This window comes from Manacus vitellinus, unplaced genomic scaffold (genome assembly GCF_001715985.3).
Source record: "Manacus vitellinus isolate BGI_N305 unplaced genomic scaffold, ASM171598v3 scaffold_24_pilon, whole genome shotgun sequence".
Classification (NCBI taxonomy): domain Eukaryota; kingdom Metazoa; phylum Chordata; class Aves; order Passeriformes; family Pipridae; genus Manacus; species Manacus vitellinus.
In genome coordinates this window covers 12,370,318-12,386,328 of record NW_021939798.1, presented here as the reverse complement: position 1 = coordinate 12,386,328, position 16,011 = coordinate 12,370,318, and the positions used below count along the sequence as shown (strand labels likewise).

The window sequence follows — 16,011 nt, the reverse complement described above, 5'->3', positions numbered from 1 at the left end:
CGCTACGGATGGGGAAAGGGGCGGCCTGGCTCCACCTGCCCGGAGTCGKGTCCGGCTCTGCTCCGCAGCCCGCTTTAGCCCGCCCCACTGTCCGATCGCCCTTAGGGCAACAGCTGAGCTTCATTTCCCCGTCATTCCCTGTTTTCTTGTCGCTCGGGCTCTGGCCAGGGCCAGGCTCCCCTCGGCTGTCACAGGTGCAGCACAACCCCCGCGGGCCGAGGGGGTCGGGGAGGGCGAGACGCGGAAAGGGGCCGAGAAGAGGTGTCGGTCCCGGTTGTGCCGGGGCTGTGCCAGGCGGAGAGGGGCGAGGGGCAGGGGACACTCTGCCCGGCGGTGTCACCACGGTGGTGGAGGAGATGGATCATCAGTATGCTCTGTGTTCTTGGTTAAGCCAAGGAAATTCTTTCCACACCTCTCTCTTGGTCTCGTCAGTATTTTTAGTGCAGATAAATGAGACTGAGCCCTGGAAAGCGACCACTGAGTTCAAAGAGCAGCAGTGTAGATCCCCCCGTGTGCGTGGGTGAAAGGACAACGTCGTGTCCCACAGTTTCACTTCACCTCTGGCTCTGCAGATGAGGTTTGACAGTGAATAAGAGTTTCAGCTCCGTTGTGGGTGTCTGTACCAAACCCACGTCTTTAAAAATAGAACACACACCAGAAAATCCCTCATTTCTTTTTAGGGTCAGCTTTTTATGCAGAAGTGATGTGAGGTGGTTCCTTTTGGTTCCGTTTTCTCTTTTCAGTTTCCTCAGTGCTGTGGAGTAGGGATGGGAAGGGCTCCCCCTGCCCCATTTTTTGTTCCTCTGAAACCTGGTTTGTCACAGTGTGGAATTTTGATGATTTCTTCATAATGTTACATGTGTGCGTGGTTGGAGGGATTGGTGGTACTTGGGTACTGAGCTGATGTCAGTCACCAGCGGGTAGAAGCTGCTGCTTTGGGAGCTGGTTGCTGTGCCAGTGGTTCTGTGGCTGGAGCAAAATACAGATTTATCTGATAATTCTAGCAGAGAGTAGGCTCAATGCTGAATAAGGTGTAAATTTCAGTATTGGGTTAAAAGGTCGAACAGTGTAGACACACTGTAAATTCTGTAGGCACAAAAAAATCTGGAGGATGGAATTAGTGGGGATCAATTGAACTGCAAAGAATTAATCTGAAGGCTCAAACCTTCAGAAGCACAAAAATAGTGCTGGTGCTGCAGGTTGATGTTCCTCCAAACGCTCCAATTAGAGCCCAAATGCTCCAAGCACAGCCTGGTGCTGCCTGCTGCCCCAGAGCTGCCCCTGAGCTGCCCCCAGAACTACCCCAGAGCTGCCCCCAGAGCTGCCCCTGAGCTGCCCCAGGCCACAGCAGGCAGGTGCAGGGCCACGGGCAGGGAGGCAGGTGCAGTTGGACTCGCAATTCCAATAGTCCTTGCCAGAAGGTGGCTTCTGGGAATCATGTTTCTGGAAAGTGTCTGCTTGGTTGCTGGTCTGGCTTCTGGAAGTGTAATTGGATTGGCCAGTGGCATACTGAGGACAATATCATCTCTGTTGATTTTTATTGTAAAATACATAAAATTTGCCACTGCTTCCTCACTGGGAATAATTCCAGAGGATGTTGTTTGTGACCCACGGGACCAGGTTAGAGCCTGACTGTGCCACTGCTCTGTGGGCCAAGCATTTGGTGCATTTTAAAAACCTGTATTTCTGGATCCAGTGTGAATCCCTGTAGTTCTGTGTGCTGTGCTACCTTGTGATGATGGAGCAGTGGGAATCTGCTCCCTGTTTGTGGCCTGTGAGACGTGACATGATCAGAGGTCCTACTCAGGTTCTGTAGAGACTGAAGAGAATGTGTCTGAAAAATGGTATTTCTTGTGTTTCTGTTCTGCTTTGATATTTTTGGCACCTTTTAGGGGATATTTGCATTGTTTTTTACAGCTTGTGCTGGTGATCTGTGTCACATCTGGGTATGCAGGCCAAGCCCAGTCCACATGATCTGTTGAAACCCCCCATCCCAGGAATTCCTGCACAGATTGACTCAGATTTTGGTGGCGATGAATAGTCAGTGACAAACTTGTGGATTTTCCAGGAAACACCACTGCAAACTAGTTTCCTTGTAAGGGTATTTGGAAATCTTGTGAAGATCCAGGGTTGTATCATGAACCAGATGAGTGAAATCATCTTCCTGGAATCTGTGGTCATTTGGGCTCTGGACTGTGGTAAAACCCAAAAGTTCTGTGTAACAAGTTCTGGTAAAGGTTGTAATCAAGTTTCTTCGTGGTGTGTGGTGGCAGTGGAATCATCAGGATGGGCCACAGGATGGTGGCTGCCTGCTGTTCCTTGGGTGAGACCGGCCACTCCAGTTCTGGCCCCAGAAGCCCGACTCCCACGAGCAGGGTTTGCAGACTGGAACGGTTCCTGTCGGGTCTGGGGATGCAGTTCAGTCCCTTGCTCATGGATTCCTGGATCTCATGGGAGCTGCTGCTGCTAATTGTGTTGAAATGTGGTTTTGTCATGTGGACAGAGTCCTGCTGGGGGTTATTGTATGACTGGATGAATTTGCATGCGTGAAACCTCTGGAGAGAAGTTGCCACTTGCTTCCTGTCACCTCCAGCGTGACGCTGGCAGCAAGCTGGTTTTTTCCTGAAGTGATTTCAAGAAAATTAAATTTGTTCTGAAGTGTCTTTTTGAAGAATGAGCTTCCTGCTGTTTCCCTCACAGTTTTGTGAGGTTTGCAAGGGAAGTCATGATCCTCTTCTGTACCTGTGCAGAATGCTGGCAGCATTGATGAAGAGGGATGGATCCCTGTGGTGGTTCTTGATGTGTTACTGCTGTGATGCACTTGCTCCTTTAGTGGGTCATTCTTAAGGTGTGACTGCCCTGCCTTTGCTGGGGCTCGCACTGAGGCATCTTGTGTGCTGCAGATCTATTTTTGGATAAAATTGAGGGATTGAGGCATTTTATTCTTTAGAGCAGTGTGATCTTTAAACGTCTTTACCTAAAACAGGAACAACTTCAGCCCAGCTGGGAATGAAGCTGGACATGAGGGGAGTGTTGGCCATGGCCAAGCTGATGCATGTGTAATGGAGGTGACTCAGAAGTGGCTGATGACAGGTACAGGTGGTACCACTGCTGCACTGCCAGACACCTGAGCCCCCACACCCTCAGTTTCTGCAGCTCCCGGCCTCCTTCCTCTCCCGTGTTGTCCTGAAGAAGGAGTTGTTTCTCCTCATCTCCCTGCCAGCTTGGGGAAAGAGTTGGTGATGTTCAGATTTGTTCTGCCATCTTTTGCCTGTGTTTCTGTTTCCACATTTGGCTTTGGTGATCCAGCTGGGATTATGGAAAGGGAAAGGCATTCTTGCCACTGTGGATCCCTACCATGTATTGACCCTGACTGTGGCTCTTTTTTTACCTTCTTGGAGGCTTTGTGGGAAGCAAAGCCTCCACCATAAAGAATTTCTCCATCTTTATTTCCACAGATCATCATGGCTTCTTCTAGCCCCACTGCTCACCCCTCCTGTTCCAGTGATCACAGCCCCACCGTGTTCGCTCTGTCCAGAAGGAGCACACAGGTTCCAGTGGATTGGGAATCTGGTCCCAGAGTTTGGGATCTCCAGCTCACATGTCAAGGTGCTTTCATCCCCTGCAGAATTCTATGAACTCCTGAAGGTAAGACGTGGGCTCCAAGTTATGGGAATGGTTTTGATACAGTCCCAGTGTTGCAGTTGCTGCCTGGTAACTGCTCTTTTATGGAATAGTTTTAGCTGCAGGGAAGGAGTTCCTCAGTTTCCCAGAAAGCACTGATTTCTTCCTTGAATTTCAGATGCAGCAATGGTGCTGCTATGGCTCTGCAGAGCCCCCTGTGTCATCCCTATCCCTGTGTCACCCTTTCCTCCCTTGAGGCCGGAGAGCCAGTGTGGAGATGCGGCTGAGGGGATCCTCCTGGAGCACTGCTGGGCCGATGGCTCCTCGGGACCCAGCGGGAAACTGAACTTGTTTTCTGCTACTCCCAGGTGCAGATCAAAGCAGCCAAGCAGCGGGTGGTGATGGCCTCACTGTACCTGGGAACAGGGCTCCTTGAGCAGGAGCTGGTGAGTGTGGAGGGGTTTGGGAAGGGCAGGAAGGGAGTGCAGGGGAGGGATGTGGAAGGGAGACACTAGGCATTTCTGGTTTAGACCTGGTACAGAGCCAGGGAAGTGCTGCACTTCTTCAGGGGATAGTGAGCCTGGGCCTGTCAGAGGGGACCGGCCTGGTGTTTGTAGTGCTCAGGGGGCTTTGCAGAACCTGCGTCGTAGGAATCTGTTTTTCCCTGGCATTTTTTTGAACATGATTCAAGCTATAGGTGTAGAGTGTTGTGTTTGGTGCTCCAGGTGCAGAACACAGACTGAGGTCAGCTTTGCCTTTTCCGTTCTTCCCTCTGGAAACAAATCATTATTGCAAAGGGCTTTAGGGAGAAGCCTGGCCTTGGTCAGGTTCTGGTGTTAGGATGCAAATTCTCTAGCAGGGTAAAGGTGGATGGAGCCTGCACAGAATTTGTGCCCAGCTTTGTCTGGGCTTGCACACAGGATTTGAATTTGCATGTGACAAACAGCCTTGTAGTTAAAGAATAAAATGGCCTCTTCAGTGAACTCCTACCAAGGTTTGTCTTTGGTGATGCAAATCTGTGATTTGGGAATGATGTTGGGATTTTTTCTGCTAATATTAATTGCTCTTGGGAGGCCTGAAGAATGTGGGCATGTAAAACTGAGGCCCTTTGATCTGTGGCTTTAGGCTGCTGAAGCTGCCAGGCTGGCAGAGGCAAAGGCTGAACCGGCTGTGTTTGGCACAAGAAGAAGGACTCACACCAGGGCGTGGGAGCTGTCCTGGCCACAGCCTCCTGCTGCTGAGCACTTCTCTTGCAAAGCTTTATTTGCTTTTGTAATGAGGAGAGAACTCTCTCTGCAGGTGGATTGCTTAGAAGAAACGCTGGAGAAATCGCTGCAAGCAAAAGGCTCGCCTGCCCTCAGAGTTTCCATTCTCCTGGACTACACCAGGGGCTCCCGGGGTAGGAATTGTGCTTTGCTTTTGTCAGAGCCTGATTTTGCTGTTAGGCTGGAGGAACTGTTTTTTTCATAGAGGCTGTCTTGGCCAATTGGACATACTTGCTTAAATCATGCACCTTTCAGTATTTGCCTTTTGCATTCCAGAGCTGCACATTCCCAGAAAAATCTTCAAGCTGAGCCGCTTTTCTCCAAAAATAGGTGGTAGGAGCAAGAAGGGCCAAACTGCTCTGGGCAACTTATGCGTTCTTGCTTGGTTTACTTCTCAGTGAATTTGCCCTTATACCTCATGCTCACTAACATTTTCATTTTGAAAGAGAGTGGGAACTGTTGGAATTGTTGGAAGCAGCACACCGAATCAGGAGCCTCTGCAGTGACTTGCAGATGTGTTACCAGTGCTGGTGAGGCTTGATTAAGAAGCTTGAAAGGTGTCAGAGCTGCTCTGTGACTGATTCCAAGGCCCATTCATCCCTGAACTTACAGTTCTGGATGTTGCTTTCAATATTGACGTAGTGCAAATGAAAGTGATTTGTTAAAAAAAACAAAAAAGGGAAAACCAGTGATAGGATGCCAGCAGATAGGATGGAATGGGATGGGTGCTCACCCTGTAACTGCAACATGGAGCTGTGCCATGATGTGTCCCATCTGTGTGATCCTTGTGTGAAACTCCCCTTCTCTCCCAGGCAGGAAGAATTCTCGGACAATGCTGATCCCGTTGCTGCAGCGATTTCCCGAGAAAGTCCGTGTGTCCCTCTTCCACACCCCAAACTTGCGTGGACTTCTCCGGCTCCTGATCCCAGAGCGTTTCAATGAGACCATTGGGCTGCAGCACATCAAGGTGTATCTCTTTGATGACAATGTGATCCTGAGCGGGTGAGTCCTGCTGCCTCCGGCCTTGGCATGGCTCCTTTTGCTGGGATTTGGGCAGGGTGTCTGTGCTGCCAGAGTTGTCTGAACATCTGGACTTTCCACCGTGATCCTATTACTGCTTTTCTGAGATGGGAGAGCAACTGCAGCTCTTCTGTGTGAGATTCTCAGATGAAAGAGAGTCTTTCTTAAAGGGAAAAAAGAAAGATCTCTTGTAGCCTGGGCTGGGGGTTTGAGGATCCTGTGCCCATACTCTGAACTCAGCTCTTCCCTTTCTCTTCAGTGCAAACCTGAGTGATCTGTACTTCACCAATCGGCAGGACCGCTATGTCCTGCTGCAGGACTCTCCAGAGATCGCAGACTTCTTCACAGAGCTCGTGGACGCAATTGGAGACGTGTCCCTGCAGTTGCAGAGGGATGATACAGTCCAGATGATGGAGGGGATGGTACACCCATACCAAGGTAGGAGAGAGCTGTCTCACCTGGTTGAGTGATGGTGTCCAGAGGAAGGAAGTGACAGCTGGGGTTTAAGGATGCCTTGAACTCCATCTGCTTGGGAATTTCTGGGTGCCCGACCGTTGTTCAAATTGTGGGGTTTCCTGTTTTGTACCATCCAGTATTAAAATCAAAATTGCTCAAGTTTCAAGACTGGGTCTGTCAGAGTTTTCCCAGCGCAGTGGCTATCACAGGCTAATCTGGCAGGGCATGGAGAGGCTGGAAGTAACTCTGCAACTGTCTCAGTGCTTCCTCATAAATGTGCTGCTTTTGGCCTTAAACAAGAACTTCAATTCCCCGAGAGGTTTTTCTGATATTAGCGGCTGCAGTTTCGGGTGTTCTGGGTGTATGTGTTCTGAGCAGTGCCTGAATGTGGTGCTATTGTTGGCAGTTAATGTTTTGTAGTAGACTTTGTTCCTGGAATCAAATGGGAATTGGATCAGGAAGACCGGGAACAAGCGTAGAAGCGGGCAGAGAAGGGCAGCGATGTGCCAGGCTGATTGCGTCATCAGGTTTTGTCCTGGCCTTGCACTGCTGGGTGATGTAAGCTTAGTCTGGGGGCGGGGGTTTCTTTGTGTGTTCCAGCTCATTCTTTGTTGCCAGTTTAGCCTTGTCCTGATCCTTTCCTTCCTCAGAGGATTTTTCAGGCTGCTGCCAGTTGGTGAATATTTCTCTTCTGTGACGTAGCTCTGCCAACCTTGAAACAGCTGGTTTGGACCTCAGGCCAGAAAGTCGTGTCCGCTCTGTTTTGGCTCCTGTTTGTTCCCGTATAGGTGTCCTGTCAGTATTTTTCCTGGTATGTAATAGGTGACACATAGCTCTGTGCCTGTCGGTCTCAGACACCGTCTCTCGGGGTTTTCCTGCAGGAGACAAGGTGGCTTACTGCGAGATTGCCAACCGGAGGGTCATGGAGGTCATCAACTCTGCCCGGACACGGCAAGAGCTCCTTCATGCAAAGACTTTCCACAGCAGCCATCCAGGCAGCTCTCTGTTATCCCAGCAAGGCTCTCAAGCATCTGGGGGTCTGAAACCAGAACCTGACACCTGGATCTATCCCCTGATCCAAATGAAACCTTTTGGTATTCAAATAGATGAGATGGTCACAGAGACACTGCTGACCGAGGCTGAGCGGGATGCCAGGATATACCTCACCACTGGCTACTTCAACCTGACTCAGGCCTACATGGACCTCATCCTGGGCACGAGGGCTGAGTACCGGATCCTCCTGGCCTCGCCAGAGGTCAATGGCTTTTTTGGTGCCAAGGGGGTGGCAGGTGCCATCCCTGCTGCCTACGTTTATATTGAACACCAGTTTTACAGCGAGGTCTGCTACCTGCAGCAGCAGGAGAGGGTGCAGCTGCAGGAGTACTCCCGTGCCGGGTGGACGTTCCATGCCAAAGGTAAGATGTCCTTGTCCCAAGGAGACTTATTCAGAGGTGTGTGAGAGCTGCGTGTTTGGATTGCGCAAGAAGTGAGGGGCTGGCTGGGTGCCAGCCTGGGCTTGACCTTCAAAACACTCCTCCAAGGTCCGAACATCTTGCTTGCGTAAACCTGGAGGGTTTGGATTGCTGGGGGGACAGCTGTGCAGTCACGCCTTGCCTCTGGATTTCTGGTTTGATACAGTCCCAGGGATGATGCAAGAGCTGTCCCGTTGGTGGCACTGAGGCACTGCCTGGATGAGAAACATGGTGCAAAAGGAAGCATTTGGATGTGTTCGTGATGCAGTCAGGGCTGTGGTGCAGTTTCTCATGTCCCTTGGTCTGGTTTCAGCAGTCAGAAGCGCAGGCTCTGCTGGGGACCCTGGAGCAGGATCTGGGACAGGGGCAGGAGGGGAGCTGCTCCTGGGACCACCCCAACAGTCCTGGCCACCGTGTTCCCTTGGCAGCAGGTCTGGGGGATTTGTTGCAGCTCCTGTGCATGGCACACAGGGGATGTGGTGTGTGAGGAACTGCAGACTGTGCATCTGAGAGTCAGAGCAGCTAGAGGGGAAGGGGCTGAGGAAGGGACATGGACTAACAGATGCAGTGAATTAATGCCGTCCTTGGGGTCTTCTGTAGGAAACCCCACATTCCTGCTGGATACAGTGTACCCAGCTCTCCCAGGCTCAACACAGTGCTCGATTGGAGTGTTTGGCTGTGAACTGGAGCATTTGAGTTGGGATAAGTGTTTTGGCTGTGATTGACTGTCATTAGAGAGGTTCTTCTTTTGGAGAGCAGCTCTTAATGGTTGTGAGAATGCCTCCATCTCCCTGCTTCCCACATGGATACTCAGGGGAAGGCTCAGAGGTGGTGGGGAGGGAAAGCCTTCTCTTGACTTGAAAATCCACAGGTGTTACCGGCTGCCTCTGTGTTGAAACCACAAACAGATCTCAGGGTGTCGTACTCCTCCTCAGTGCTGTTGGGAACTCAGCACAAGGAAACCCTTGTCTCAGGCAGGGCAGCCCAAGGGAGGTGCCTGCCATCCCGGCTGGGGTGTCCCATGTCCTCCAGGAAGCATTTGTTTGAGCGACCTGTGTTTCGCGGGTCCCGTGTTTGCTGGGCATCGCTGACTCCTGGTGGGATGTGATTTGGCATGGACTGAGCTCGGAAGCATGGGCTGCTTTTCTCAGCTACCAAAGTGCGTGTGGCCATTGGTCCTGTTTGGGCCAGCAGTGCCTCCTGGGGTGGTGTTTTGGGCTCTCTCTGCTGTGTGGTGTTTGCTGGGAAGGGGATGCAGGGCTTGGAGTTCAGCGGCTCCAGTGCCTGGCAAGGGGACAGTTGGAGACATTTGCTTCGTGTTTTCATTCCTCTTCAGAGTGCTGGAAAGATCAGTGTGTAGCTCCTTCTCTGGCATGCTCTGCACTTGGCACATGCTTTATTCACTGGGTTTCCTTCTGCAGGAGTCACATGATGTGTGTGGCAGAGAGGACAAGGATGGAAGAAGGAAGGGAGAAACCTTGGAGATATGAAGAGCAGGTGTGCATGGAGCACATGGAATCTGGCTTCTGGCCGAGGACATGAGATCCCCAGCAGCCAATAGTGCCCATTGGTGCTTTCTCTGTGGTCTGAGGCACCCTTTAGTCTTCCACAGGATCCAGCTGCTGTACCTTAAACACTGTAGCTGTGCTGCAGACCCCTCCTGCTCCCCTTAAAGCATTTATATCTGCACACACAGCATCAAATGGCATGTCCCCAGGGATGTCTGTCCTCAGGGATGACTGTCCTGGGTGTGTTCGGTGCTGTGCAGGTGTAGCAGTGCAGTGCAGGTGGAGCAGAGCTCAGCACAGGTGGGACAGCACCGTGCAGGTGTAGCAGAGCACTGCACAGCCATGGTGCACATGTGAGCAGGACTGCCAGCAACTGTCCTGCTGTGACACCCTGAAGCCTACCTGTGCTCTGCTGTGTTCCCAGGTATGGTGGTGTGAGTGACATGGGTATGTCCCTTGGGTTCAGGGTCTCTTCCAGGCAAGTGCTGGTGACAGGTGACTCTGTGCTGAGAGATAAACCCTGTTACTGCTATTGACTGGTGCTGGGAAGCTGCACTTCCCCTTTCTGGAAAGGTGAGTCACTGTTTGAGCAGATCCTGCCAGGTGGCCATAAAAACAGCGCCATAGGACACTTGGGAAGGCGAGGAACCTGTTCCTTGTGGCTACTGCCTGGGCAGAGGTCTGGCCAGCAGCTGGTCAGGCACCAAACAGCTCCTGGTAGGGTCTTGTTTGGTGACAGAACATACCAAATCTCTGTGCCACATGAGTGCTTCCCTGTGGCTCCTGGAGCCCACAGTGGGCTCTCTGGCCCCTCTGTGGTGGGGTGAGCCCGCGGGGCCGGGGGTGCTGTGGCCTTAGGGCAGTGCCAGCTCTGTGAGTGTGTGCTGTGGGGGCGGGGAGGAGGTTACAGGAACTGGCGGTGAATCGGCAGCGTCTTACTCAAGGCATTCTTGGAACTGCTCTGGGGCTGAGTTAGGAAACTTGCTGCTATTTTAAGGCTGAGGCGGTTTTTATGCTACGGGTTCTTTGTTGCAGTTTGTGACTGGCCGTGGGGATAAGCCTCTAGCAGGGACCCACCCAGGGCTGTGCTGAGGAGAGCAAATGCTTCCCGGCTCCATTTGTGCACAGAGTGGCCATGCAGCCTTGGCAGCAGTCCCGGCTCTCCTGTGGCTGTTCCTTCCTGCCCTGCTGCAGTGGTGTGTTTGAGAATAATGTGTTGTTTCCATCTTTGCCTTGAAAATCCATCCTGGGCTGTGTCCCGACTGCTCTCTGTGCGGGCAGAGCTGTGGGAGCTGTGATGGTGAGTGGCTACAGGGACCAGGTGCCCTGGCAAGAGTCTCATCTCATCCCCGGTGGCTCCTCAGGAAGTGAGGTGGTGAAATAATTTGCACTTGTCTTCTGAGTCTCTATTTCATGTGAATTCACCTGTCAGAGCAGGGTCACGTCACAGTCCCATGAAGGTGGTTGGTCTCTGGGACAGGCTGGACAGACCTGGGGCTCTGAGGTTGGTTCCTTCACTGAAAAGCTGTTTGTCTTCTTTCAGTGTTTCTGAGATTTACCATGGTGCAAAACAGCCTCTAATGCAGTGACAGGGACTTGTCCTGAGTTGTGTTGGGACAGTGTGTCCTTGGGGTTCTCTGAGGGTGCTGCACCCCTGGTCAGGGCACTCCGAGGGGCAGGGTTTGGGCCTTGCCTTGGCACCCCATGAGTAACATGCAGTGTCATGGCCCTGTGGGCTCTACTGGGCTGCCTGATGCTCTCGGGGTCCTGTACAGAATCTATAATCCACATTTAATGGGTTTAATTCCCTCTGAGTGAAGGGACAGTGTGAACCCACCTTGGCTGTCCCCTCAGGCTGCCACGCTGCCTCTCCTCTCGTTTTTCCCACAGGCCTCTGGCTGTACCTGGCAGGGAGTGACCTGCCCTGCCTGACCCTGATCGGCTCTCCGAATTTTGGGTATCGATCAGTTCATCGTGACTTGGAAGCCCAGGTTGCAATAGTGACAGAAAATAAAGCCTTGCAGCAGCAGCTCCATCAGGTAAGCAGTGAATTCTGGGGAGGCAACGGGGATGTTGTGCTTCTGGGTCACACAGGGAACGCTGATGACGCAGTGGCAATAAAAACATCCAGCTATAATAACTCAAAAGCTGCTGGAGCGTGAGGAGTCCTGAGGAGCTGTCAGTGTAGTGACTATTGATGAACTGCCTGCTGTGAGTGCCCAGTGCTGGGAAGCGAGGCCGTAACAGGAAGGAATGTGTGTCCCCAGTGACCTTGGATACCGGGAGTGCTCGGGGCTGGATGTGCAGAGAGCATTCAGAGAGCCTGCTGGCTCCTCTGCTCACCGACCACACTGCACCTTCTGGGCCTTAATCCCAACATTTGGGCATTGCCAAGGCTGTGCTGTGCTCTGAGGTAATGAGGCCAGGCCTTTGGAATGGCTGAGCTTGGACTAGAAGAGGATTTCTGAGCTGGTTGGGTTGCCCATGAAGTTCTATGACATAATTCATATCTTGAATAATAATATGACATTATATAATATTGACACAATAATTTTTCACTGGTTTGATGTTCAGTGTCCCAGGGTTTTTCTGTGCTGTTTTTGGTTTAATTAGGCAGCTTAGAGTGCTCAGCAGTTCTGGTCCTGCTCCAAATCCTGCCTGGTTCTCTAACTGTCTTGACTCCGAATCTTCTGCTAGAACTGTCTGTCCCAAGTTGTTTCTCCTGTAGTGCTCTGCAACAAAGCAGATCGATTCGGTGCCTCTGTGCGACTTGGGGACCTCAGAAATGCACTCTGTGAGGCAGGTCCTGGCAGAGTTGTCTGCAAGATCAATGGGAATTGCCCTCTTGCATCAGGGCTCTTCCCCGGGATGAGTCAGAGTGTATCTAATCAAAAATGATTCTATTACTGGAAGAGTTGCTTGAATATTTCAGTTCATATCTTGCCTCTGCTTGTTTCTAATGGAAGGGGAGAATCAATGGAAATGTGACACAAAGGAATTTTCTCACACAGGGCTGCAGTGATCTCATTCAAAGGGCTTTAAACCATTCCCGATTGCTGGAAGCTGATTCTGAGATGGGCTGGGTGTTTACTTTCTGTGGTCTTTTTTAGAAGACTTAATCCGTTCCTGGGATGCTGCCATGAAATCACTTTGTCTGTGTAACATTTAGTTCCATTTTAAAAATGCGTGCTGAGATTTGGGAAGAAATGTGAGTGGTCTGGGTGTCTGGATGCTCCTCTGAATGGACTGAGCTTGATTCAGGGAACTGGCCTTGCCTCCAGCTCAGTCCTCACTGTATTGCGTGGCTGTGGAGCAGAATCTGCACAGCAGGGCTGACTATAGCTCTTGGAGCATTTGAGGCTCTAAAATTAGGGTGAATTAGCACATGAATGTCTTCCTTCTGTTGTTGGTTCATCTTTTTGGTGTTACTTTCCAGTGCTTGGTTCATGCTTACCTGAACATCTTACGATGAACAGACTTCCAGGACCTGTTCTGCTCCTTGTTTGCCTGCAGGTCCTGAAACCTGACTGGCAGTGCTAACAAACCTGCTCACCTGTGATCAAAGCGCTGCTCTCACGTGCTGTGAGCGTGTGTTATCAGCAGGGCGGTTCATTTCCTCCCTCAGCAGTCGGGTACACGCTGCGGGGGCCCGAGTGTTTCTGGTAATTTAGCTGAGATCACGACTGCACATTCATCTGAGAACGCGGCGCCTGAGCTGTGTCTAGAAAGAGCCGCGTAAGCCGGTCCCGGGAGGTTTGGGTGAGGTTTCCTCTTCTGGCAATTACAGCCAGGGATTGAGGAGTTTTCTGAAACTGAAGCTCAGCTCTTGCAACTGTGGGGCACAAAAAGGCAAAACCCTCTGCCCTTGCTCTCTGTAGAGTTTAAATTGCTAATTCTTGAGGAGAAATGATGCAGCCTTTTGGCAGGATCCCTGGCCAGCTCTGTATGAGAATTCACTTCTCTTAAAGACCGTTATATAATTCAACACTTGAGATTTACTGTGATGATGTTTCTTTCCCTGTTTAGGAGCAGGAACAGCTTTACCTCTGCTCAGGTGTGGTCTCAACGTCAACATTTGAGCAGCCAAATCGTTATGTGAAGCTGTGGGTGAAGCTGGTGACACCTCTGATCAAGAATTTCTTTTGAAAGAAGAAAAGCTGCTGCTTTGGGTGAGTTTGCTGCCATTATGGGGAATTTATATTGCACTGACTGCAGTGAATAGCTGTAGTGCTTTGTTACATGAAAGAAAGAGACAATGGACACGCAGATGATGTGGGGAAAACCAGGCACCTCTCATTTCCTCTGAGATACTGACTGCCATGGATTGGGGTGTGCTGAGGTCCAGATTGAGTTTCATCTACTAAAACTTCTGGAAGGGTCACTGACAGAGAACCCATACAGGGTTATTTCCCATGACCCATACAGGGGTATTTTCCATGCATGGAAATAAAACTCCTATTTCTGAAATGTCCCTTTCAGAGTTTTGTGGAGAAGGACTGTGTTTGTTTTATCTTGACCAGCCAATAGAAAACGTTGCTGGAATACCTAAAATGTTTTGTCCCTGTATCCAGTCAGAGCTTTGCTTTGCCCCTGTAGGTGTTGGTTAACAAGGGAGGTTGGTTTTGCTTTTCTGCTTCGTGGTATCCTGAGTTTCCTGGCTCTTTGACTGCCCCATGACTCGAGCCCTTCTGAGCTTCAGGACATGGCTCTTGGACTGTTCCTATGCAGTTGGCACTGGTGTGTGTGCCCAGGATGCTGCGTGTTCCCACATCCCTTTTACTCACCTAACTGTGGCCTCCCCCTTGGCGGAGTGTGCCTGACTCCTTTACATTCAGATATGTTACAAGTGTCTTTCATGAGTTGTGGAGGGACAGAAAAAGACTTTTGGTGCTCATGTGGGTTTAGGATGTTACTTACTGAAAATGGGAGGCTCGAACCCTAACATCCTGAAAAGAAAGTGGTTGGAAGCCAGGTAAAAACATGTGAGAGCGCAGGCTGGGGCTGCTCTCCGTCACTGGTGGGGTATGAGCAGGGGGTTCTGATCTGATAGTGCCACGAACAGAATTTCTGGCTCCTAAGAAAGGCTGATGGTAAGTGTGAAGCTCGGTGGTAACTGATAATAAATGCTGCTGCTCTATAAAGAAATGAGCAGCTCTCCGTGCCTGCCCTTTGGGCTTCTCTGACCATGAGCTGGGAGGGAAGCTTTAGGCAACTGTATTTTAGTACTAATTGTTCAAATATTTCACAGGGTGGGATTTTGGTAAATTGATTTATGCTAAAGGGACAGGCCTTGGCCCTAATGTGTGTTACTGCTGATACAAATGATATGTTGTAAAGAAAGGACAGAGTAAGTTCTGTACCCTAGAAATAGAAATAATGTACCTCAGAGAGTGACCTGTTTTCAGCTGGACCTTCTCTGGGCTGTGGAGGTGGAGCACAGGTGGACTGGGCTAAATCTGCACCTTTCTTCTCCTGTCTGCTCCAGCCAGACACATGCTCTGTGCCCGGGGCGTGAGCAGTTTCTGCTCAGTTTGCACTGAGCCATCACACAAAGAGCTGTGGGAAGACAGAGAGCCAGGAGAGGGAAAGGAGTCGGCCACTTGTGTGCAGCTGTTCCGTTTGGCTTCCCACGGTGGTCTGGCTCCCCACCAGCGCCGTGTCAGAAACCACCAGTGGAAAACCAGTATCCGCCCTGAGAACCCCGTGTGCTGCAAGAGCAGGGTCCTCACGGCAGCGCTGCCAGCACTGGTTTTATTGATACTTTGCTAAAACGGTTCTGAATTACACAACTTGGAGGCTTTTACAAGTAAAAGCAGTTGCTGTTTTCCATTGACATTAAAATTCAGGCCTCTAGGAGCAGAGCCACACCAGCCAGGACCCACTTGGCGGCTTTTTCTTTTGTCTTCAGGTTGAAGGTCCAGACGTAGGTGGGCCCTCGCATCCGTGTCTTATAGACGGGACATTCGTAGACGTTGGTGGTGTCCACGCGGTCCACAGGGATGGCTCTGAGCAGGATGACCGGCATGGTGGGCGTCAGCTCCTTCAGCAGCGCGTCAGCAATCGACCCCGAGGCGACGTCCCAGCGCGCACCTGCAACGAGACAGCGGCGTTGGGTGACCCTCACAGCTGCCCCGGGCTTCTCACTGCAGGGGCTTTGTTCACAACTACTGATGGGTGGGAGCTGGAGGATGAAGGGGGGGTAGAGTGGCTCAGTAGTGGTTAGGGCTGACGTGTCCTCAATTCACTGTGACCCAGGACTGCATTTGCCTTACTGTGTGTGGGATGTCTGAATAAATTCTGTCCCCACCCCTCCCTTCAGCACGGCTTTGCATGGGAATTGCAGAGCTAAAGGTGAACTGGCTGTGGTGGGATCTACCACACACTGTCCTGTGTGCTCTGTGCTCTTGTCCAAGTGAACCCCTCAGCTCCTCTGCTGAACTGCCTCCTTCCCCTTCATTTCAGCAGTAATGATTATAGGTTTGAGTTTTCCGATTTGTCTTACTCATACATCAAATAAGAACGTGACATATTTAATCATTAGAGCCCTGTGGCTCCAACCACCCCAGCCCTGGGGCTCATGAGCTGCAGCCTGAATGGCCAAAACACGAGTTTCTGGTTTGTAAAGGCTGCGTGATCCGGGCAGTGCTGCCCTCACCTGGCGTCTAA

General features: G+C 51.1%; 2 protein-coding genes across 2 annotated transcripts in view; one reads left to right on the top strand and one right to left on the bottom strand.

Annotated features, from left to right (window-relative positions):
- The first annotated feature begins 3,317 nt into the window (after window positions 1-3,317).
- Window positions 3,318-15,837, top strand: PGS1 (phosphatidylglycerophosphate synthase 1). Its single transcript, XM_018073067.2, is given in 10 exon segments — window positions 3,318-3,403; window positions 3,405-3,648; window positions 3,993-4,070; window positions 4,924-5,023; window positions 5,702-5,891; window positions 6,169-6,347; window positions 7,247-7,780; window positions 11,236-11,384; window positions 13,372-13,514; window positions 15,254-15,837. Coding segments are annotated over 9 exon segments (1,680 nt in total). The 3' UTR covers window positions 13,492-13,514; window positions 15,254-15,837.
- The window catches only part of DNAH17 (dynein axonemal heavy chain 17), a 32,853-nt gene continuing 31,890 nt past the window's right edge, over window positions 15,049-16,011 (bottom strand). Inside the window, exon 80 of the mRNA XM_029960132.1 lies at window positions 15,049-15,435. Within this exon, the coding sequence (XP_029815992.1) occupies window positions 15,188-15,435 (248 nt within the window). The 3' untranslated portion in view covers window positions 15,049-15,187. The remainder of the gene's footprint in view (window positions 15,436-16,011) is intronic.